Source organism: Hypanus sabinus, chromosome 24 (assembly GCF_030144855.1).
Source record: "Hypanus sabinus isolate sHypSab1 chromosome 24, sHypSab1.hap1, whole genome shotgun sequence".
In the NCBI taxonomy this organism is placed as follows: Eukaryota; Metazoa; Chordata; class Chondrichthyes; order Myliobatiformes; family Dasyatidae; genus Hypanus; species Hypanus sabinus.
The window spans coordinates 26584215-26610058 of NC_082729.1; the positions used below are offsets into that span (position 1 = coordinate 26584215).

Below are 25844 nucleotides of genomic sequence, written 5' to 3' on the forward strand. Positions count from 1 at the left end.
TGCAGCACTTTATTCTGCACTCTGTCATTGCATTACCGAGAAACTCAATGCACTGTTTTATTTTCCTGTGGAATTTTTTGATTGTTTTTGCGTTGCATTGAATGCGCAGTATCATCTACTTCGTTCCCCTTTACACCTGCGAATTGAAATGATATCAAACAAATTGGAAGCTTGAATATTAAACCCATTTACCAATTTGCCGCTGTGCAGTGGGATGGATCATGAAACTGCCTGCAATCGTGGCGTGCGATCCGCAAGTCTACGAACTTTGAGCACTCTCTTCAGAGTGATAGATTCAGATGAGATTCTTTCCATCAACGGGAAGAGGGTGATATAATCCCGAGAACCTAGTCGCATATAATCTGAGCGATGAAGGAATTGGTCATTCTGTATCGGATGAGGGACTCTTAGGACATGTCGAGCCAAGTTGCTTTATGAAAGGGATTTGGACCCAATCTGCATTAAAGTCCTATATATACACCCCGTTTTAAGGCCTGTTCACCCATCAGAAACTGTGATAACCCACACAGAACGCTGGAGGGGGACGGCAGGTCAGACAGCATATATGGAAGTGAATAAGGTATCGATGTCTCGGGTCGAACCATTTTAAAAAGAGTTCCGAATAAGACTGGGGTGGAGGGAGGCACATGCCAGAATAAGAAGGTTGGGGAGGTGATAAGGAGCTTAGACTGGTCCGTGATACTTTTGGCCAAGTGAGCGGTTAGATGGGTGGGTGGTGAAACTGGAGGCGGTTGAAAGGAGGTTCAGGAAAATGATTCATGCTTTGAATAGCATATCAAATGTCGAAGGTTTGAGGGTTCTGGGCCTGTATTCAGGAGAATTTTGAAGATTAAGAGGTGTCCTCATTGGAACCACTCGAATAGTGAAAGGCATTGATTGTGTGGATGTGGAGAGAATGTTTCCTCATGTGGGAGAGTCTAAGATTAAAGGCACAGCCTTAGAGTAGAGGAAGGTTCTTTTAGAACAGAGATAATGACTAATTTATTTAGCCAGTGAATGGTGGATCTTACATTGAATGCACGCAGTGCACAGAATACGGTAGATGAAATTGTAGCACAGTTACTGATTGGTATGTGTGACGGAATAGTCATCACTGAATCCTGAATGAAAGAAAATTATAGCTGGGGACGTAATGTCCAAGGATACACATTGTAGGAAAAGGACAATCAGGCGGACAGAGGGGATAGCATGGCTTTGTTCGTAAATAATATGAAATTACTGGAAAGTTGTTACAATGGATAGGAAGCCGTTGACTCATTGAGTGTAGAGGTAAGGCAGGAAATATAAGAACACCCTGATGGGAGTTAGATAGGGACCCCAAACAGAGGTGACGTGATTGCAAAATGCAAGTAGATTGGGAAAATCAGATTGGTGTTTGATCCCAAGAGAGGGAATTTGTAATGCCCACGGTATGGCGTTCTAGAAGAGCTCGTTGATGAGCCCACTGGGGGATCTGGTATTGTACATGGGCTGTTGTGTGAGGAAGGACTTAATGTGAATGAAGCCTTAGGGGTTAGTCATCGTAATGCGATATAACTTAGTTTGAAATATGAGAAGATTCTGAAGTTAGATAAATCAGTACTATAATGGAGTAAAGAGAATTGCAGAGGAATGAGAGAGGTACTGGCCAACATTGAATGGAAAGGAACATTGGCTGGGAAGACGGCAGGACGGCAATGACTTGAATTTGTGGGAGTAACGCGGAAGGCGCAGAATACCAGCATCCCAAAGAGGAATAAGTGGTCTAATGGTTTCTTCAGATACGTATATACTGTGTAAAAGCGATGCTGGAGTTGTAGTAAGGGGGGCAAGAAAATGGCGTACGAACTGAATGTTGCATCAGTCTGCACTGCAGAAAACAGAAGTGGCATCTGGGAAGAGCGGAAGTGTCAGTGGGCATGTCAGTGAATTTACCATTACCAGGCAGAATATCTGAAAATAGCTAAGCCGCGTGGACCAGATGGTGTACACCCCAGGGTTCTGAAAGCGGGGGCTGAAGAGATTGTGCAGACATTAACAATGAACTTTAAAGAAACTGCTGATTCTTGCAGAGTTGGAGAGAAATGAAAATGACAAATATCATTGCATTCTTCTGGAAGATGAGAGGCAGAGTAAAGGAAGTTATACGCTAGTTGGTCGGACATCAGTAGTTAGGAAGATATTGGAGCGATCTTGTGGTAGTTAGAGGGCACGGTAAAATAACCCGTCGTCAGCATGGGTTTATCCAGGGAAAATGTTGCCTGCAAAAATGGTTGGAATTCTTTGGAGAAGTGACAAGCAGGCTGGACAAAGCAGAATCCGTGGATGTTTTGTGTTTGGATATTCGCGATGCCTTTGACAAGGTGTCACACAGAAGGCCTATTAACAAGCTCCGAGTCGATTGTATTTCAGGAAAGATTCTATCATGGATAAAGCTGCGGCTGACCGATAAGAGACAAAGAGTGGGAATGTATGTAGCCCTTTTTTGGTTGGCAGCCGGTGACTAACGGTGGTCCACAGGTGTCTGTGTTGGGACCAATTCATTTCACAATATATCTCAATTGATTTGAATGACGATTTTGATGCCTTCAGGAAGATGGGAAGATATGCGGAGGGGCGTGGTTTTGTAGGAAGTAGAGAGACTCTAAGAAGGAATAAACAGATTAGAAGTGGGAGATGGAATGAAATGTCGCGAAATGTACGGCCATGAACTTCAGGAGAAGTATAAACCTGGACAGCGTTCTAAATGGAGAAACAAATCAGAAATCAGAAGTGCAGCAGGACTTTGTAATTGTCGTGCACGATTCACAAAAGGTTAACTTCCAGGTATGTGAGTATGTGAGGAAGAGCGTTCATTTCAAGAGAACCAGCATATTAAAACAAAGGTGCTTTGTTGAGTCTTCATGAAGCATTTGTGAGACCTCCTTTTCATTATTTTGAGCAGAGGTGGTTGGCTTATCGGAGAAAGGATGTGTTGACATTGGAGAGGGTTCAGTGGAATCATGAAAATGATTCCGAATTTGAAAGGCTTTTCATATGGGGAGCATTTCATGTCTCTGGGCCTCTACTCACTGGAATTCTGAAGAAAGAGAGAGTGACATTGTTTATACTTACCAAATGCTGAAGTCCGTACCAGAGTGGATGGCTAGGGGTTGTTACGTATGGCGGCGAACTCCAATACAAGAAGATGTGGCATTACAATAAAGGGGCGTCCTTTTAGAAAGAGGATGAGGAAGAATTTCTATAAACAGAGCGTGGTAAATCTGTGGAAAACTTTGCTAGGACCCGTTGTGGAGGCCAGGTCATTGGGTATATCTGAGGCAGATGTTGATGGGTTATTGATTATTCAGTGCATGAAGGTATAAGCCCGAATGCGAGCCATGGGGATGGAGAGGAAAATGAGTCAGCCATGACGAAATAGCTAGTCGTCGAAGGGCTTAATGGCCGAATCCTACTCCTATCTCTTAAGCTGTTATGGTCTTTTCACAATATTGGGGTATTTTATGGACGTACCGATAACAACGGACATACTGATCCGAGTGCAGATTTTCGAAGTTGTAAAAATAATGAAGTTGTTTTCATGGCTGACTTCACCTCCTTAGTGCAAAGGGCTAAATGGGTCTAGGTCCTTCTAGGAATGATTCCTGACACAAATTAGATGCCCGCCGGCTGTATCAGGTGCCTGGCAGTGAAGCAGGACAAGTGTCACATCTTTGAGTACAAGTAAAGGAAGAAATGTGCCTCTCTAAGGTTTATAAATCAAGCATCAGACAGTGCTCTAGGATCTAACAGAGGACGGAAGGAGATTAAGAATAGATTTAGTAAAGCTGGAAGGGAGTTCAAGAATTCCATCGTGAGTAAGGAAACTCCAAATCATTTTACACATATGTAAAGAACAAGAAGATAACTGGAGATGGGGTCGGCGTGATCAGTGCGAGCAGAGGAAACATGTGCCTATAGTCGGAGGAGATAATAATATTTTTAATGCATAGTCTGTTGCCGAATTCACTGATGTGAGGAAACTCTAAACAGGCCTCTTTGCTGGAACGTTTTTGGAGAAGATGGTTGTCTCCTCCCTGGATGGAGAATTAAAGTATTAGTAAAATCCTACAAGAATAAAAGGTAGCAAATAACATTCTATTTTTACAGAAAGAGAGTATGGATAATTCTTGGAATTATTGACTGGTGTGTTATTTTTTCTCCAATGTTCGAAAGCATCGGAGACACACGAATAACGAGCATTCTTAGAAGCATAGTCTGATTAGGAGTAGTCAATATCGTTTGTGACCCAATCCTGATTAAATCGTTAAGGAGATAACAAGGTATATTGATGAAGGTAGAGCCGTGGATGTGGTATATATTACCTCAGCAAGGAGCTTGATAAGGATCGCAATTGTAGGCTTAATCAGAAAATCAGAAGCACGGGATACAAGAAAGATTGGCTGTGTCTATGTCCACAGAAGACAGTCGGTGGATGTTGCTGTTCTCGGACTCCTGTGTTTAGTGAGTAATATAAATGACATACATGAGGAAGTGGAAGGGTACCTTTGTAAGGGTGCAGATATTACGAAGTCGGCTGGAGCTGCCGACGATGCAAACGATTATCTTACGTTACAAAGGAAATTTGACTGGATGGAGATCTGGCGCAAAGAAATGCCTGATGGTTCAGCTCCTGAATTGAAATTCCACAGTCATATTGTTTGGTTGAATTTGAATGTAGAAATCAGGGTTAATTGAAGGGTCCAGAGCAGTGTGAGGAAAAGAGTGATATAAGTGACCACGTCCAAAGATGCATCGAAGTTGCCGACCACGTTGATAGAGTTGTGATGAAGAATTACGATGTGTCGGTCGTCATTAATCGGGGCCGGAATTTATGAGCTCCGTAATGTTGCTGCTCTATATACCTAGGGTTAGACCAGTCTTGGGGGATGGTATCCATTTCTGGTCGACATATTGCAAGGATGCGGAAACTTTAGGGTACATAGCTGGAGATAAGTCTCTACTAAATGAAGTGTAAGGAACTTTTTCCCTCCGTCATCCTTGGGCAAGGTGTAGCACCACGATCATGAAGCCATGGGAGCAAGTGGTGGATGTCCGTATGAAGAGCTGATGCATATTTCAAGTCCAGGTTATGTAACCACTGACGTCAAGCAGAAGATCTCTGAAGAGTATTGATAATGGCTGGGGACACGCGTCCGGTGAAGGAACTGCACATAAGAAAGCAATGGCAAACTACTTCCATACAAATCTTTTCCAAGAACCATCTCGGTGATAAAAGACCATGTCATACGACATGTCACATAATGAACGTACAAATATGGAAGATTGAGTGGGTGCAGATGAGATTTACTAGGGTGCTAAATGGATTAGAAAGCATATCTTATGATAGATTAATGCTTTGATCTGTGAAGCTAAGGAAGATGAGAGTTGCTTATCAAGCGTGGACAAGATGATAAAATGCACAAAACAAGAGAATAACCGAACTGCTTTATAAACCAAGGCGATAACCCAAAGTGATTAGATTAAATTAAAGAAGGGATATCAGAGGCACTTTTGCACAGAGGCTTGTTGGGGCATTGAACGCCGGGCAAGAAGAGGAATTATTATAGGCAGATGCAGTAGAGACATTGAAGACACCGTTGAATTTTTATTTATTTATTTATTTATTTATTTATTTATTTATTTATCTATTCCTATATTTATGCATGCCATCTCTTTTTATCTCTATCTATCTATTTATCTATCTATCTCTATCTATCTATCTATCTATCTATCTATCCATTTATCTATCAATGTATTTATTTAAAGGTACAGCGAGGAGGAGGCCCTTCCAGAACAATAAACCGCATCACATCGTAATCTCTACTCCTACTACAACTACTACCACTACTACCACTACTACTACTTCGACTCCGGCCTAGGGGACAGGAGCAACAGCTAATACAACACCAGCCAAATCATGGGAGAAGTTGCTATATCCAATCAGCTTACAAACCGATAAGAGTTTGGACTGAGGGAAGAAACTGGCGCACCTGAAATAGTCACTCATTTACGGGAAGAACTTAGGAACTCCTTGTATACATCGTCGGAATTGAACTCCGCAGTCGGTCGCACCAAGATAACCGCGCTAAATGCTTTGCTACCGTGGCGCCACTCGCTCACCATGAGAAGTTTCCATGTGAAGATGTTTATTATTTGGCTGTTTGTATGTTTTCTATTGTTTGCTTTTATTTTGGCTTTTCGTTTGTTATTGTCTGGTTTCTCTTAAAGTTGAACTTTCCCGAGTCACATGCATTGTTACAATTTCTTTTGTTTCAAATTACTCTCCATAGATCAGATATTCAGATATTCGATATCAGACTGGTAAACTGTGCGTGGAGCTGAAAGGGATGAGGGACAATTTAGATGGAAATTTTACAACGGCATTTACTCGGGAGGTGTACACAGAATCGATCAAAGTGAGGCAGAGCATTAGGGTGATCATGGACCGTCTGAAGATTACAGAGGAGGAGACGTTAGCTGTCTTGATGCAAATTATGGTGCAAAACCTTCAAGAGCTAACAGGATGCTACCTTGCACCATGTCGGGTGTTATTGCAGAAATTGCAGGGGCAGTCGCAGAGATATTTAGAACGTCCTTTGGCAGGTCTGATGTGCCGGAAGTTTTGAAGATAAGACGTGCTGCTCCTCTAAATAAAAAAAAGCTTAAAGCATAAGTTAGGAATTTATAGACGATGAACCTAACATCTCTGGTGGGAAAGTTACTGGATGGAATTCTTTGTAATTTATTTTTCTTTTATTGAACTTCATCATCAAACAAACATTTTCATAAGATGTATTTTAGACATTGCACATATATATCATATAATCATATATATCGCAAATCTCCACAAAGTATTTATCTGAGGTATGCACTAATACAAAAGAGTGGAAAGAAAAATAAAATGCATGCAAACGGAAAGAATTATGTACAGTAGGGAGTGATTTGTTTTTACAACATATTCATTGAATTGTGAGAATAAAGTCAGGCCTATGAGGCCTTATGTAGTTAACACATTTTACCCAGTATGAATCAAATTGTTCCAGCTTATAATTAACAGATGCTGTTATCTTCTCCTCTTTGTAAACGTCCATTGTAATTTCCATCCATGTATTTAAAGTTGGACTCTCCTGTGATAACCATTTCCTAGTGAGAATCTTGTAACCAGCCACCAAAATTAATTCTTTATATATTTATCTCTTTACAACCATTCTTGAGATATATATCTAAAATATATGATCTTCCTCTCTAAGGTATTTCACATTTAAATATGTCTTGTAGGGCATTCTGTATCGCCCGCCAATAATTTTTGATAACAGGGAGTCCCAAAAAATATGATAATGATTTGCATTTTGATTTCCACAATTTCTCCAGCAAACAGGGAGGTTACTATCATAATGGGATTTCTGAGAGGGTGTAAAAAATATCTTAACAAGTTTTTCCATCCAAACGCCCTCCATTTTTGTGAACTTATACACTTCCATTGATATGCTCCATATTGTTGTCCATTCTTCCTCGGATAAAATTGTACCTCCTTCCTTCTCCCATTTTGTTTTAATGTGTGAAGACGAATGAGTTTTAAGATTTGACAACCCCTTATAGATGCTTGAAATCATTCTACTACCATTATCTGACTTATGTGGTTTTCTAAATAGCTCAATCAATTATGTTCTTGCCTTGGTAGCATTATTAAGTGCATTATTAGCATATTGTCCCATTTGCAAATACGGATAAAAATCTTGTTTTTGTAATAAGTATTTTGTAATAAGTATTTCATTATTTTTCAAATAACTGTTATTCCTTTTGCTGTCCAGTCCTTAAATCTGGCATCCAATGTATTTGGTGTAGAACCAGAGTAATATGCACACCTATATATTCTTTTATTGTAGTTTTCCATATTTTAAGTGTCAATTTCACCCATGAGTTATCAATAGTATGTATGTACCTTTGCAGGTTGTTATCAGCCAAAATTGCTTGTATGGGGATGGAAAGTATCCGCTCGTCAATGTTTTTCAATTGAACGTCATATGATGGGTTGCACCAACATATCGCAGCTCTCAACTGTGCTACAAGATATTACTCTCTGAGAGAAAGTAGGCCCCATCCCCCCTTTACGTTTTCTAATTGCAAAGTTTTGAGACGAACTCTAGGCCTTTTACCCTGCCAAATTTACCTTGATACCATCTTGCTCCATTCATTGAATTGATTTTGATTAATCTCTATTGGTAGGGTCTGAAAGAGATATAACAGTCTGGGCAGTGTATTCATTTTAATAGACTCAATCCTTGAACTGACACTGAAAAAAAAGAATCAGGTTCCATCTTGCAACATCTTCCTTAATTTAAAAAAAACAGGCTGATAATTACGCTGTGTTAAATTTGAAAAAAAGCTTTTGCCATAATGATGCCCAAATATTTGAAAGACTCTGTGTGCCATGCCCAATATCTCTTAGTGGACTATAGTAATATGAAATGAATTGGGTTTTATCTATGTGGATCTTGTTTCCTGATAACTGACCATATAGTTCAAAGGATTGCATGAATATAGGTAAAGTGTATGGTGGTTGCCCGAGATAGATCAAAATGTCATCCACATAACAAGCCAATTTCTGCTCTGTCCCTTTATTAATAAATCCCCTTATATCTTCATTTTGTCTGATGTATTTAGTTAATGGTTCCAGATATAACGTGAAGAGCAGCGGTAACCATGCACAACCCTGTCTCTTGCCCCTCTCCATGGTAAGACTATTTGATGAATATCCATTGATTTTAATCCTGACAGTAGGATTGTCATATAGTGTCTATATACTTTCAATAATTGTGTCTTGGAAACCAAATCAATATAAAACTATAAAGAAAATTCCAATTAACCAAATCAAATGCTTATCTCTGTTGCTTCAATTTTAGATATTTTTTGTATATTATCATAATGTGAAGTGTCTTTCGTATATTGTGTTATGAGTGATGAACAGGCCTGATGGAAATGGGGTACAGAGTTAACCATCCCCACCCCCGAGAACTACAAACTATTGCAGTTGCTATGATGCTCATGAGAGGGAGAGAGATGAATCACAGGCAGGAACATTTGCGACAGATAAGAGGGAGAGAGAAACTGCTGATTTATTGTATTTTGACTCTTCCTGGATTATTTATCTTTCACTACAAGGACTTCACTTTGTTCAGTAATATTCCTCAGGAGTCAGCAGGAGTGGCCCCGTTAGTAGGGATAAAAGACAGGTCTGGAGAGACACCCTTCAGACACACCAGAGTACCCTGGCTGAGTGTTGTGAACCCACAGGAAGGTGAGGGTTTCGGGGACCGAATCAGGAGATCGGTCAATAAAGCTCACAATGTGACGGCAGGGCCGGTGGGGACTTGTGTGTGTGTCCACTCATGCCAGTGTGACGAGTCCACCACAAAAGAACGGTCCAGCTGAAGAACAGAGGGGTGATAGTGAATGATCACAACGACACAACGGATTAAGAAAGCAACAGGTGGTTTGCCTGCTGCAACTTCCTAATCTCTCGCTCTCTCTCTCTCCAACGATTTCAACACAACAAACATAACTGCCTCAGCACGCATGAACTGAACTGAACTTTATACTCTTCTATGACAATTCATTTACTCCTAGACATCGATAGTGCTTGTTTATTATTGCTTATTATCATTCCTCCAGTTTTAGGTTTATTACTGCTAACTTGTGTTATATGTATATTTGCATCCTTGGTATTGTTTTGCGTATTTTAGTAATAAACACATTTGAATATATTACCACCAGAATCCAACGGATATTTCTTTCTCTGCTGGTCTGACACCCAGTTACGGAGTACTTAACAAATTGGGGATCGTCCGGTATTTGATTAAATATTGGGTGGCCAGCGAATCGGGATAGAATTCCCTTATCTGACCTGGTTGTGCGGATAACCAGATGGAAATCAGCAGATATGGAGACTGACAAATTTTTAAATGAACCGTCTTCCGGGGCATTAGTGGATGCCAGGAAGGTGGAATTGGTGGGTGTTGCGATACGATTAAAGCTCTCAGCGGTCAAATCGATGATGAGAAATTTGGATATACAGAGAGCAATAGCTGTGCATTATGTATCCGAGGTTGTGTTCTCATCTGATATATTGGAACTGTTCAACTGTTCCCTGAGAGGAAACCAGCCGAGTGTGAGGTTCAGTTACAGTTAGAAAAATTAAGGTTGTCTGAGGAAGAAAGGAAGAGGGAGCATGAACTCCGGATAAGGCAGCTGGAGACAGAGAGAGAGAGAGAGAGAGAGAGAGAGAGAGAGAGAGAGAGAGAGAGAGAGAGAGAGAGAGGTGGCTGCAAGGCGGAGACAGGAGGCAGAAAGGCAGAGAAGAAGAAACTGATAAGCAGAGTGAGGAAAGGGAGAAAGTGAGGCAGTATGAGCTGGAAATTGAAAAGTTAAAGGCAACGCAGGGAAGAGACCGGGCAGCAGAGACCCAAATGAGGGATTCAAGATTGGTCAGGAGATTAACTTGGTACCTCCATTAGAGGAGATGGATGTTGATAAATACTTCCTCCATTTTGAGAAAGCGGCTGTGAATCAGAATGGCCCTAAGCGGAAATGGCTTGTCTTGTTACAGAGCGTAATAAGGGGGAAGGCTCAGCAGTGGTATTCGGCATTGGATATGGATGAGTCTGAAGATTATGATCAATTAAAACAAAGGCGACACTAAGGAGTTACGAGTTGGTGCCTGGGGCATACCGGCAGAAGTTCCGGATCTTGAGAAAGCCGTGGAACCAAACGTATTTACAGTTTGCCCGTGAGATACAATTATATTGGGATCGGTGGTGTGCCTCAAAAGGGGTCAATGGAAATTTTGCTAAGCTGCAACAGCTGATGCTTATCGTGCAATTTAAAAGTTGCGTCCCTGAAGGTATGAAGAGGTACTTGAACGAGAAGGATAGAGACACTCTGTCTCTAACTGCCTGGTTAGCAGGCTTGTTTGCCTTAACCCACAAGACAAAGTTTCCCCCACATAAGAGCTACCAGAGACGCAGTAGGGACGGTAGAGAAAGCACACCGGCTAAGGCAGAGAATAAGCCGGGAACTAGCGGAAAAGGCAGTGGGGAGGAAAAACAGGCTGGCAGGTCGGTTCCTAGCTTTACGTGTTATAATTGTGGGAAAGCTTATCACATCGCATCGAAGTGCTTTGCTCCGAAGAAGGATACAGGAAAAGGGAAAGAGGACAACCTCGACTGGTTGCATTGAGCCGGTCTTCAGACCGATAAGGAAGACAAAGTTAGATAGACCCCAAGAAGGGCGCGAGAAGTTTATTTCGGAAGGGATGGGATCCGTTAAGGAGGGAGAAACCAGGGTTCCAGAGCGGATCTAGAGAGATACTGGGGTTGGTCAGTCATTGATCCTGAGGAAGGTGTTAGAATTCTGTGCTGAGACCAAGAATGGGAGGTAATTGTGATAAAAGCTATCGGAAAAGGGACAGAAGACATATCTTTGCACAGGATATTTCTGAAATGTGACCTGGTCTCCGGGCCAGTCGAAATAGGGGTGCGGTCTGAACTACGGATGGACGATGTGGTCGTCCTACTCGGTAACGTTGTTTTAGGAGGAGATGTGTATCCAGCAGTGAAGCTGACGAGCAAGCCTGTAAGTGCTGTGGACCAGCCCATAAATTCCACGATTTATCCCGCCTGCACAGTAACTCGCAGCATGTCTAGAAAAGCGGCAGAGACAGGAAGCAGTTTAAATGAGTGCGGCTTTGATTTAGCTGAGACGTTTAACCAGCCCTGTACCAGGAGAGGTTAGAGGATGGTAAAGCGGAACACAGTGGAGCTAAGGTAAGTAAGGGAGACGAAGCAAATTTAGTGTTGTCTCGGAACTAGATTTTGTGCTTTGACCGTAAGATACCCCTATGTGGACATTTTGCAGTGAGGAAGGAATTTGTGGAGGCACAGAGACACGACGAGAAACAAATATGGCAGCTGGAAGGTCCAGTGTTGGACACTGATGATTTATGTAGCTTGAAGTAGCTGCTTATTGTTGAGGAGTTTAAGAGGGGTGTTCCCAATGATGTAAGGGCATTCCGAGAGGAAAAGGATGCCCCTAACTTGAGGGAGTCTGCTGGGTTAGCAGACGAGGTTGTCAAGCAAATGCCCAGAGAGTACCTGGAAGGATCAGGGGAACTTGGAATTTGAAAGGTGGACAAATATTGAGAGCCTAGGAGAGGCAGATGTCCCGTTGGCTTATTCAGGTTGAGGAAGTACGTATGGATGCACAGGCTACTAAACCTAGCGTTGAAGCTCAGGAAAGGTCTGAGGTGTCCGATTTAGTTGAAAAGGAATGCAATCCTTTTGGGTCAGATAGACTTGGTTTAGAGAAGAAAGGGTTGACCTTGGCACCAGTGGAAAGTGAGAATTCTCAGTCTCTTGTGTTGGACCGTGTTCTAAAAGTTATTGAGGGAAAAGGGAAAAGTATTGTTCCCAGCGTTTTGAATAATGAAAATCTAAAGTCGGTTTGGCTTCAGAACTGTTAACAAAGCGAAAAGGACAGTTAACTGAACAATCGCTTGTTAACAATGTGCCTGCGAATCAGTTGCAGTTTATTTTGGAATTTAAGGTTAAACAACTTGGTGATGTTGTTCCAGTATGTGATTTGGAGAGGTAGAACTTGAAGTGTTGTTTTAAACAATAGGGATCACCTGCAGATGTTAAACTGAAAACTGATAGAATTACTGATCCTTAAGTTAAAATTAATGACGCTTAAAATTAATGAGTGGTGTGAAAGTTCAGCAAATGGGCTTAGTTTGGTATACATTGAGGATAAGCTAGCTCCTGTGAAAGGAGTCTGTGAAAGCCTATTCCACACTGGTGAGCAAACTAACTACGTGAGAGTTAAGTGGAAAAGAGGCTAATGTTGACCAAATGCCACTTTGAATACCAGGATCTAATTTTGAGGGAATTTGAATTTTTTTTTTAACGAACCATGTAAATAATAAAGACAACATCATGGAAGATTGAATGTTAAGTTTATAAGTGAAATAGAGATTAGTATTTGAAAAAAAAAACTCCTGTAATGTTTTACATGGTAATTACACATGTATTGGTTCACACTTTATAATATACATCTAAACTAAGAGCACAACCCCTTGGTATTTTTGGCTAACATGAATAATAATAATAGGCGGTTATTAAGTTGGAGTCTGTTGTTACAGGAATTCGATATTAAAATACAACATGTAAAGGGGAGTGTTAATGGAATTGCTGATTGTTTATAGATGTTAATTTGAAAGCGTATCTGTATTATTCTAGTAGTTAAGACCACTTCTGTATTTTGTTAAACTCTGTAATTGAGTAATGTGCATTATTACTTAAACTTCTCCCTGGTGAAAATTCCCGGAATGATGGGGGTGTTATGAGTGATGAACAGACCTGATGGAAGGGGCGTACAGAGTTAACAACCCCCCACCCCCACCCCGAGAACCACGAACTATTGTTGTTGCTGTGCTGCTCATGAGATAGAGAGATATGAAACACAGGCAGGAACATCTGCTATAGATAAGAGGGAGAGCGAGACTGTTTATTTTTTGTATTTTGACTCTTCCTGGATCATTTACCTTCACTACAAGGACTTTACTTTGTTCGTTAACATTCCACAATTGTCAGCAGGAATGGCCTGATTTGATGGACACAGTCATTTGGAGCTGATGGATGGCAAAGACCCCGTTAGTAGGGATAAACGACAGGTCTGGGGAGACATCCTTCAGACATACTAGTGTATACTGACTGAGTGTTGTGAGCCCACAGGAAGCAGAGGGCTTCGGGGACCGAATCGGGAGATCGGTCAATAAAGCTCACAGCGTGATGGCAGGGTCGGTGGGGACTGCGGTTGTGTGTCAACTCATGCCAGAGCGCGACGAGTCCACAACAGAAGAACGTTCTAAGTGAAAAGAGGGGTACTAGTGAATGACCACAACGACACGATGGATTAAGAAAGCAACAGAAGGTTTGCCTGCTGCAGCTGCCTAATCTCTCTCTCTCTCTCTCTCTCTCTCTCTCTCTCTCTCTCTCTCTCTCTCTCTCTCTCTCTCTCTCTCTCTCTCCTCTCGCTCTCTCTCTCGCTCTCTCTCTCTCTCTCTCTCTCTCTCTCGCTCTCTCTCTCTCTCTCTCTCTCTCTCGCTCTCTCTCTCTCTCTCTCTCTCCTCTCTCTCTCTCTCTCTCTCTCTCTCTCTCTCTCTCTCTCTCTCTCTCTCTCTCTCTCTCTCTCTCTCTCTCTCTCTCTCTCTCTCTCTCTCTCTTCAACGATTACAACACGACAACCGTAACTACCTTAGGACGCATGAACTGATCTGAACTTTGTACTCTTCTATGACAATTCATTTACCCCTAAACATCGATAGAGCTTGTTTATTACATCTTATTATTATACCCCACACTTTTAGGGGTTATTACTGCTAACTTGTGTTACACACATATATATATATTTGCATTATTGGTACTGTTTTGCATATTTTACTATTAAACACCTTTGAAAATAGTACCACCAGACTACAACGGATATTTCTTTCTTGGCTGTCTGAGCACTCAGTTATGGGGTACGTAACAATTGTCTTGTGTCTGGCATTGTAGTACAAAACCTGTCTGATCGTTACGTATCAGTATGGGTTGAAACTCTTCTATTCGTTTGGCCAGGATGACGGTCAATAATCTATAAGCTTACATTAAGAACGGATATTGGTCTAAATGAGAATTCTATTTTATCCATGCCTTCTTTCTGTGTAGTTGAGATTGCCTCTTCCTTCCAATTGGGTGGCATTTGTGTCTTTTTTTAGAGCCAAGTTCAGTGTGAGGAGTTAAAACAGGAATTAGCTCATTTTTAAATTATTTGTACCACTCTGACGTACACCCATCTGATCCTGGTGACTTGGTTAATTTAAGCCTACTAATTGCAGCTTTTAATTCAACTTCCGTTATGTCAGCAGCCATTGTTCTATTTTGTTCTTAGCTTAAAGTTGGTAACTCCAGAGAATTCAAGAAGGTGTCGATTTCGGTTATGCTTCCCCTTGGAACTTTGGATTATAGAGTTTTGTAGAACACTTCAAAAGCTTCTTGAATTTCACTTAGCATATATTTTTTATTTTTTATATTTTTGTGTAAGATGGCGGCGTGACGCAGCAGCGCCCAGCGGCCACTTCGGAATGAATATCTGTAATCTGTCAAGTAGGTTGCCGTGTACAATCCTGATTTGATGGAGACGGACGTGTGAAGCACGCAGGAACATCTTGTGAAACTTCTGACATGTCTGTTTCGCTGCCTCTGCTACTGTGCGATCGAGAAATGTCCGGGTGGAAGGCCCCGATCCTTAGCTTTGCCTTTTGCTTGGCGGCCGGGGCCGGGGTCGAAGCGGTCGCCAGAGATTTTTCTCGTTGCTCGGTGTCGAAGGGCTGATCGGAGGCTCGATGTTTTCGGATTCACTCAGAATTGGCTGTCGGGTGCTTCCACGGGCTGTATCTGCAAGGTTGCGGCGCTGTTGGATCATGGAAGGACGAGATTTTCTTCCTTCTACCGTCTGCGTGAGATGATGGGCTGTCGGGACTTTGCGATTTTTTATCGTGTAATGGTCTGCTCTTTATCAGATTACGGTATTGCTTTGCACTGTTGGAAATATGTGCTGTAATTATGTGTTTTTTGTCAGTTACTCTTTTATCAATTATGTTTCTGTCTGCACTGTTGCAACCAAATGTTAACTATAAATATGTGGTTTTGTGCAGGTTTTTAGTTTGTTGGGTGGTAGTGCTGGTCTCTTGACTTGGTTTGTCTGGGTAGTCTTGTATTGTCTGACGTGTTTGGAGTTCCTTTCAGTGGAACGTGCTAAGATGGTAGCGCGATTTTGATATACAGCAGCCTCTTCGGACTCCGGATTGCGGATTACCAAACGTTATTTGATTTTTTTTCTTTTGTGGTCTGTTTGTCGTGAGCTTTTTTTGTGATATCATTCCGGAGAACGTTGTCTTATTTATTAACTGCATTGTATTTGTGGATTCTAAATGACATTAAACTGAATCTGAATCTGAATCAGAATCTGAATCAATTTCGTTCTTGGGTCCCTAATCCTATGAATTTCATTTTCTGCTATACTTTTATTTTCAGTTTCCACGCCATTATTTTAATAGATTTCGATCCACTTTTATAATGTCTCTGTTACAGAAACATTAAAATTTTCCTTATTTCTTGCATAGTCAAAGTAGTTATTTCATTCTACTATATTAAGTACTAAATTTCATTCCTAATGTATCCTGTGCCAAATCCAAATTGTTATTTCTCTTGTTCCTTCAGCCTATTTTGTAATTCCTCTAATGTAATATTCCTTATTTCTTTTATATGAAGATACTTTTCCCTCTTAAGATCGCATTCAGAGTATCCCATAAACTGGGAGCTGAAACCTCTCCATTATCATTAATTTCTAAGTAGAGACCAATTTCTTTTTTAATTAGGGTTTAATTTGTTCCTTAATGTACGGATCTTTGAGTAGACTTGAATTTATTTTCCAAATATTATTCTTTAGTTGTAGGTCAAAATCAACAGATAAATATATAGGTGCATGGTCACTCACATCTACTGTCGCAATTCCACAGGTATATACAGAATGGGAAGCAGAATAATGCCTTCTGTCGGAGAAAAGGTCCCTGTATAAATCAATTAAACCAACATCCTCAAAAAGTGTATTAACTTAATTATGTAAAGAATTCGTTTTCTAGGTGTTTCTATCGGTAGAGATTAAGTTTGGTTGTAATTGCAAATTTAAGTCTCTCCCACATATCAGGAGACCTTCTGTTTCTGTAACAATAATATCATTACTTTTCTGAAAGAAACCAATATCACTTCCAGAGGTGCGGATATATTCAATACAGTAACTGAATTTCCATCGATATTCCACCTTACCAGAATATATTTGCCCTCTTTATCTCCCATTTCGAATTCTTTTTTCAAAATTTAGAATTAATTCAGATAAGAATAGCAATTCTCTCCTATGTCCTGATTTAGATGAGGAGAAAAACAAATTAGCGAAGCCCATTCTCTTTAGTAATTTTATGCTCATTATCATTTAAATGAGTTTCCTGTAAATATTGGCTCGTTCTTTTTTCATTTGGAATAAAATTATATTACGATTGAATGTATGTAATCGCCCATTGACATTAAAAGAAATGAATTTTACCTTGTCCTCTGCCATCTGTATGTATCTGTCAAAGTATCAAGTATCTTTGAAATTAGTTTAAAATTAATTGATACATATATATATACATACATATATATATATATATATACATACACACACACACACACACACACACACACACACACACACACACACACACACACACACACGCACGCACACATATACACATTCTCATTTTGGTGTTGGAAAAAGGATTAAGTGAGTGAGTAAAGAATAACAACTAAGTAATATAAAATCCACATTATAATAAGTATTTCTCGAGATAGGTACGTCACTGTCTCTACATTTGCCTCCGTTTAGCTTTTCAACATTTTTAAAGTTAGCCCAACCTTATGGCTGAAGGTCTAGAGGACTGTCTTTAAGAAACTCTCGGTCTCTTCTAGATGTACTTCTCTCGGCCTCCTCCCATCTGTTATCTTCGCGATTCTCGTACTATTTCCCAAGCGGGGCAGGATAATTCCTCTGCCAGGCTTTCCCTCGGGTTGGTCACGCTGACCAGCAACCCTCTGGCCTTCATGTCTGTAGTCGCCTCTTCCACTCTCTGGTACAACCGTGTCCCATCGTCATAAAACACTCGATGTTTAGTCGGTAACGGAGTTTGAAATTCTTGTATTCTTGTATTCTTGGCGTTTCTGCAGGACCGTGGGGGGGGGGGGTAAATCTTTGTCGAAATATATAACTTTATCGGTTACAAACAGTCACTTCTTACCCAGGCCCTTTGTAGAATCTCCGCCTTGGTGTTGTACGGAAGGAATTTAATTACAATTGAACGTGGCTTATCCCGGGTACGTTTCGGTACCAGCAAGCGAGGGGCTCTTTCGATTTCTAGCTCCATAGTTGAGGGAAGCTCCAGTGTGTCCCGCAGCAACTTTGTGACAAACTCCATCATCGAGGAGACTTCCGCTCCTCTGCGAATGTTGTAGATTCTGATATCCTTCCGCCGTGATCTTCCCTCCAGGTGGTTGAATGTTTTTATCGTCTCACTCAGTATTCGTTTAACGTTTTGAACACGAACTTCCACTTTCTCAATTCGAGTCTCTGCCAATGCTATTTTTGATTGACGTCGGCGAAATCCGACTTAATATCATGCAGCTGCTGCTTTATTTCTTTCTAGAACTCCCTTACCTCTTTCAGGATTTCGATCATATTCGCCGCTTGGCCTGAACGAGGCCCAGCGTCCGCCTCGCTAGCACGCGGTCGGGTAGGAGAGCCGCTCGCTGCACTCCTCTCGGCCCCAGGCTCAGCAGTGTCGCTCTTTTTATTTTCATTCATTTTCCGCGTTCTCGCAGCTCTTTACAGTTCAAATATTTTTTAAAAAAAATATTATATTTGATGTGTTAACGGTGCTTATTTCGCTTTTTTTCCGGAGGAGCTAGTGAATTAAGCTGCCATTCTCGGCGATGACGTCACCCGAAGTCTGGATGGCATTCCAAGGAGACGGAATTGTAAGCATTTGGATAGAGATGGAGTGATTGGGGATAGTCAACGTGGCTGTCTGTGCAATAGATCCTGTCTATCCAACCTTATAACATTTTCAAGAAAGTTACCAGGAAGGATGATAAGGAAAAGGCACTGGATTCCATCTACATGGACTTGACCATGGCATTAGACAAAGTCTGCATGAATGGATGGTCAAGAAGTGTAATTTGCTTGGCATTCAAGATCAGACAGAAAATTCGATTAGACATTGACTTCGCGGGAGAATCTGGAGCGTGGTAATGGATAATTGTCTGTTTGACTGCAGACCTGTGACTATTGGTGTGCCCCAAGTACTGGTGCTGAGGTCGTCGTTGTTTGTAATCTTTATTCAAAGATCTGCATCACCTAGATCAACAAATTTTCGGATGCCAAAGCTGGCAGTGGGTACTGCACCTGCTAAAAAGGGGAGGGGGACTTGATAATGAAAGAAACAAAACGCAGAAGTGTTGAGTTATTGCAATTTGGGAAGACTGTCTGGGACAGGTCTGACACGGTGAGCTCTGGGACACGGAAATGTGCTACGTAACAGAGCAGTCTGAGAAAACGGAACCCTAAATCCCTGAAGGTGATGTCTCAAGCAGAGAGAGTCGAAAAGAATGCTTTTAACGCAGTAGCGTTAAATCAGTGGACTCAGTAGAGGAGCTTGGGTGTTATGTTGAACTTATATAATATTGGTGAAACCTAAGCTGGAGTATTGTGTGCAGTTTGGGTCATCTATCTGCAGGAAAGATTTCAATATGATTGAACGAGTACCGAGAAATTTTAAAAGAATATTACCGGGCCTTGGACATGTGCATGGCTAGAGGCTGTTTGTACCGGTGCAGGTCGTTAGAAATAAGCGATTTAATGGTTCGGCACGAACGAAACGGATGAAGGCTTGTTTAGATGCTCCACTGTTATATGACTCTCTGCGGCTATGAGTATTAACTGTTCTATTTCAAATTACGTATTCTTTCTTCATGGGACTGCCCTTTGGTGCGTGTTATTTTCCTCTCTCACCTGTTTCGCTGCTTTTTGCTTCCCTCTGGGTGCTAATTATTGCGCAATAGATCAGAATCTACAGTGTCAGCTTGTTTTCTATTTTTTACAGATGCCCTGTGGTTCTCTGAAATCCGGAAACGGTTTAATATATTTTAAGATTGTCGAACATCTGTTACGAGGAGCGGCAGGCTCGTACTGTGAGTGTTACTTTAAGAGCGCCGAAGTGCGAAGTGAGGCGTGTCTATGACGTTAATACACTGACTGCTGAAGATCTCTCAGTCTTGGAGAGAGAGAGAGAGAGAGAGAGAGAGAGAGAGACAGACAGACAGACAGACAGACAGACAGACAGACAGATAGAGAGGGGGAGAGAGAGAGAGAGAGAGAGAGAGAGACAGACAGAGACAGACAGAGAGGGGGAGAGAGAGAGAGAGAGAGAGAGAGAGAGAGAGAGACTGGACAAGCTTTTTGATCTTCAGTTTGCCACGGCTCTGGTTTGGAACTCCTCTATGCCCAGAAGGTTGGTTTGATTATCAGCACGCAGTGCACATAGAAAGTGTGACTATCTCTTCCTATTACTCATAGGAGTGACTTTTGGGAATATCCTGTTGGACCACTTGGGTTAACCCTTGCCTGTGTATGTTGTATGGTAACCTCTCAAAAACGATATTCCTGTGACATTTCAATTTTGGTGATAAGTCGGACGTGACGGGACGGAATTAACGGACAAGATCATCGACGATTGTTATTTCGTTTGCCCAGCGTGCAACGTATGATTCCTTGTATCGTCCTCTCTCTACGTAATTCCATGTGGAATATAACTGGTGTTGGAAATGTTCCCTGAAAGTAAACCAGTTGTATCTGCGCTCCAGTTACGGCTGGAAAAATTAACGTTGCACCGAGAGAAACTTAGTTTGGAAGTTGAGGAAGAAGATATACAGAGTTAGGAAGCAGAAAAACAAAGACAGTTTTGAGATAGAGATACGTAGGTTGAGGATGGATAGGCAGACTTCTGGCTCTAGGGAACCGGTTGTACCGTTTGTTGCCGGTCAGGAAGTTAAACTGATCCCTCCATTTGATGAGGGTCAGGGTGATAAATACTTCCAGTATTTTGAGAAAGCGGATCAGAGTCTACAGATGGCCCCTTCTCTTAAAGTTTAATTAAGGGTAAGGCTCAACACGCTTATTCTGCCTTATCAATTGAAGATGAAGCTAATTATGAGACGGTGAAACAGGCTGTGCTTAAAACCCTACTAGTGTATCTGAACGAGTTCTTGAAGCCGATAGGCAAAGGTATCAGAATTGGAAGAGATCTGTGAACCAGACTTATGTGGAATTTGATTATGAAATGTCAGTATGTTTTGAGCGATGGTGCACATCTAAGAAAGTGGGTGATAATTTTGACAGACTGAACGAGTTGATTTTAATTGAAGAATTTGAAAGATGCATCCCTGATGACATAAAGCCATATTTAGCTGAGAAGGACGCAGCGATGTGGCAGAAGTCTGCTAAATTAGCAGATGAGTTTGACTTAACCCACAAGTTCAGGTTTACTACGATTAAGGCCTTCCAAAAGAATAGCATTGATAGTCGAGATAAACCAGAAATTAAATCTGGGACTAGTGACATATGTAAGGATGAAGGGAGGCAGCTAAAGGAGAAGCATTCCATTCTTACTTTTCACAATTGCAAGTGTAAGCCTTAGGCCCGCTCAGCTGGAATTCGTCAAGGGGGAGCAGCCTTCGGCCCCGCCTCGATGGGTAATCGAGTTTGTGTGGATGCTGTGTGATGTAACCCACCACGCCCAATAACAGACAGTACATTATTACTATTAAATTATTACACTTTATAACTCTTACTTTGATTATGTGGTTAGAACAGAATTAAAATAAGAGCTGTTGAAGTGTCTTTAAAAAAATCGCCATTATTATTAACCAGTTCCTGCACACAACGTTGGAGCATTTACAGAACCGTGTCTCTCTTCCTCCAGTCGATCTCCTCCGAACTCCGTCGATCCTCGAATGGGACCACTCTCAGCAGTGGAGCAAAGCGCTCGACCCGAGTTTACCCTCGTCTTCTCTCCTCGCCGAAGAACCTGGGCCTCGGACTCACGCTTGGGGTCCGTTCCGTCGCCCAGTTTACAGCATCTCTCCATATATCTGACAGCAGATATACACACACGCACACACACACACACACACACACACACACACACACACACACACACACACACGAACACACACACACACACACACACACACACACACACACACACACACACACACACACACACATACACACACACGGACACACACACTCACACACACACACACACTCACACACACACACACACACACACACACACACACACAGACACACACACTCACACACGCACACACACAAACACACACACACACAAATTATATACGTATATAGAAATGGAGTCCAGAAAAAAAAAGTCACTTATACCAACAACGATCACAGGACCAATGATCAATGATTAACGATATCTGTTAATCCCACTCCACTGATTGAGAATGCCATGTATTCCCACGGCAGGACCACAAGCGGCAATCGTCGCAAAGCAGTATAACATCTCCTCCCACTAACCCGCCCCTGCAGAGCCTCAGGCACCAATATTTTATCACACTATCCACCGACAGCCCAGTACCTAGAGTCCTATAGGGAGATTATATCCAGAGAAAGAATATTTTGTTTTTACGATTGTGTTCTTTAATTAATAGAATTTTTTATTTGAGTAAACAAACTTCATAGTAACGATGGTAATTGCGTTGAATCACCTACTAGTGTATCTGATCTCAACTGCCTAAAATATAAAGTACTTTGTTGCGACTGCACCGAGCGGGGCATAGAGGAAGTGGTTGCTTGTTGTGATGAACATCATCACCTTCAGTGTGTCACCGGAGACTCAGCAGGAATGGAAAGGAAAGGGGCAAAGGCAGTATTAAGGGTGGGTACTGTGAGCCTGGACGAGCAATAGTTGGTAACAAGGCAGGAATGTCTGTAGTCGAATAGAGGCAATTACGAATTAAACGTTAAAAGGGCTTCAAGTTTACAAGAGCATTATAGCCTGGATTTCCAGCATCTGGCTGTGAAACAGCAGAGGACCCTGCTACCACCGGGTCTAGCACGAGGAAAAGAGCTGTTTACAGTTTACAGTTTACTGTTCACCTCTGCTGAGTAAGTTACCAATAATGAATTATGTTTATAACCTTACTCGTAGCAATATTCTTTCATATGATGTGTATCAAGTATGTTTTGTGATCTGCTCTGTGGCCTGGAGTAAGCATGTTTCCTTTCATCATGGATATATATTACCGAATGAGAATAATCGTGAACTTGAGAAGGAGGAAGTTGCAATGAGACGTAGAAGTTAAATATATTATGCACTACGTGTTCGCTGACTGGAATACGTTGCGAAACAGAGTCAGAGATGGCGAGAGAAATGGAATATAATAGAATATATGGACGAACACAAACGCAAGAGGAAACTAGGATGACAGGTGTATTTGTCTTTCCTTTTGTCATGGTTGTATTGAAACAGAGCCAGAACAATTTTCCAGTATGGGAATCCAAAACACCACAGAATGTGGAATTAAAGTAACAACGATGACATTTCAAAGGAGTCTTCCAGTGCAATTGCTTTCACACCGAGAGTGATGGATGTCAGGAACGTGTTACCGGGATAGGCAGTGCGATGACTGAGAGGTAGACATGTGATGCCGGTACAAAGGGTTATTTAAAAATGCTGGGATAATAATTCAGAAATTGGGTATGTGTGCATGTTGAGGAAGTTTTCGAAGGATTCTGCACGATGTGTGCAAATTGGGGATTTGGGAAGCATCATGCCAAAAGGAGGCTAATATGGCATTAGTGGCTAGCTGCACATTGAGTGTGTGGTGACGTTAAATGTAATCATAAAATATTTATTGTATGTGCTTGATATTTAGAAGCTTTGTCGTGCAGTAGGAACTTTGGTTCTTTGGCTCGAGCTCAATGTCTTTCTGAAAGTAACAAAGCGCGTAGTGATATTAGTAAAGAAGTTGTACGCATCATTCCGTTAATTGGTCGTGTTGTAGTGTAGAGTTCAGGAAGTCATGCAACAGCTGCGTGAACGATTGAACGCCGATTTCTCCAACGTCTAGCTCTTTCCCCCATCTTCCCTTTCCTTTAATTCACCATTCTCCCCCACTTAATTCCACTCTCCCTCCACTACATATTTCCTCTGACTGCTGCCCCTTCCCTTTCTCACGTGATCCATTCACTTTTCAGATCCGGTTCCTTCTTCTGCTATTAGTCTTCCATTCATCACCTCCTAACATCGCTTCGCCCCCCTCTCCTACTTACCTCACTTTGACTGCTACGGTCCACCTTGTATACTTTCTCCTCCGCCCACCTTCTTACTCTTGTTTCTTTCCCCATCCTTTCCAGTTCTGATGAAGGGTTGCAGAAACCTCGACTGTTTGTTCATTGATATAGATCCCGCCTGAGATAATGCGTCCCTGCAGGATTTTGTATTTCAGCAGAACCTTCACGTCTTTGGAAAGTGAATGCATTTGGAAGAAACCCACGCCGTCACCGATTCATAGGGACGGCTGCTGGGACGGAAACTGCTTTCAATCGCGTTCAACCTGGTGGGCAGCGCCGGTTTCTTACTCTTGATTCCGAATAGCTTCTCTCACAATGAGAGTGAATGGGAATTTCACCACCTCCCACATCTGCTCCCGGAACTTCCTCTGGGTCAAGGCATAAAGGGCTGTATTTGTGCAGCAGCTTAGCATCTGCAGCATGTAGCCCAGCTCCAACATGCACATAGGTGGTGAAGTAATTCTGGCCATGACAGTATTCAGTGCTGTCCTACTAGTGTAAGAGAATCGTATCCAGACAGTGCACACAACATAAAGCATCCACAACACGATGAAGTTCGCCGACACGACCAACAGTAAAATGATCGACTTCCTACGGTTCACCATTTCCGGGTCTTTGGAACTATCCTCACTGTTGCGACTCCGGAGTCTCCTCCGGGCTCTGCTCGCCACTAACACGTGTCTAATGGTCAAAGCATTGAGCAGTAGAATGACCACAAATGGGATGACAGGCGTCAGGAGGTAGCTGCCGTACTCGACTACAGTCCAAGTCACTGAGAATACGGCAGCAAACCTCATTAGGCAAAACCAAGGGGTATTGGACATCCGGTATGCTCCTGAGAACATATAATACCAGAAGATGTTCTTTAAACAACTCAGCGCAGCCACAGTACCAAGAACCACAGCCGCCGTTCTCTCAGTGCAGTACTTGGCTTTCAGATTCTGGCAGCGAATAGCCACAAATCGGTCAAACGTGAACATGACGGTGAACCAGACGGAACAGTCGTTGGCTGCGTAAAGTAGGACGGCGTGGACATTACACACGGGGATGTTCCTCAGGAAATGAAACGCTTTCCAGTAAACAATCGGAATCTGCCTTAGTACCAGGTCTAAGATAACAACCAGGAGATCCACTTCTGCCATGGCCATCAGGTAACGAGTGATTCCTTTAGAAAGTCCGCACTTTCTCCGGGACAGGACCACAATCGTCAGCACGTTCACTGTTGGGTTTGAAAGAAACATAAACATGTCATTTGCAAAGAGTAAAGCCAAGAGAGTCACAGGCAGGAAACATGGAATCATGTTTTTGAACACAGACTTGAAGACTGTAGTTTTCCAGCATCGGCGATGTCTGCTGGGGTCCAGGATTATAGCTCAGTGAAGTCGACAAAGAAATTCAAAATTACGTCATCACATCAACTAACGAACTGTTGAGAAGACGTGTTCTCGGATTTCGGTGAAAATGGTTTTGGAATCGGGCTGGGAATTGATCATTGAATTGGAATTGCTTTGCTATTACCAAAGTGGAATAGCAGGGGTCTGGGATACACGCGTCTCCACGCTTTGAATACAGAACAATTGAATACTCGGTGTTTCGAGGAGGTGCTGTAATTTCTGCACCAGCTCTCAGTCTTCTACTGCCGGTCTGCTCAATTCTTACCATTTCCCTCAAAAGATATTTGGGGAGTCATCTATTTTAAACTACACTCCAAATTGGGGAATTCAATTATCGACAACAGA

The 25844-nt window shown here is 41.9% G+C and overlaps 1 protein-coding gene across 1 annotated transcript; it reads right to left on the bottom strand.

The window, feature by feature from the left end:
- Nucleotides 1-24389: 24389 nt before the first annotated feature.
- LOC132380718 (probable G-protein coupled receptor 139) lies at nt 24390-25406 on the bottom strand. The gene has a single exon (XM_059949707.1). It carries the CDS (start codon nt 25404-25406, stop codon nt 24390-24392), a length of 1017 nt encoding a protein of 338 aa, XP_059805690.1.
- Nucleotides 25407-25844: the final 438 nt, after the last annotated feature.

Excerpts from the sequence above, each read along its gene's own strand:
- LOC132380718 (XM_059949707.1), bottom strand. The coding sequence starts at position 25,406 with ATGATTCCATGTTTCCTGCCTGTGACTCTCTTGGCTTTACTCTTTGCA.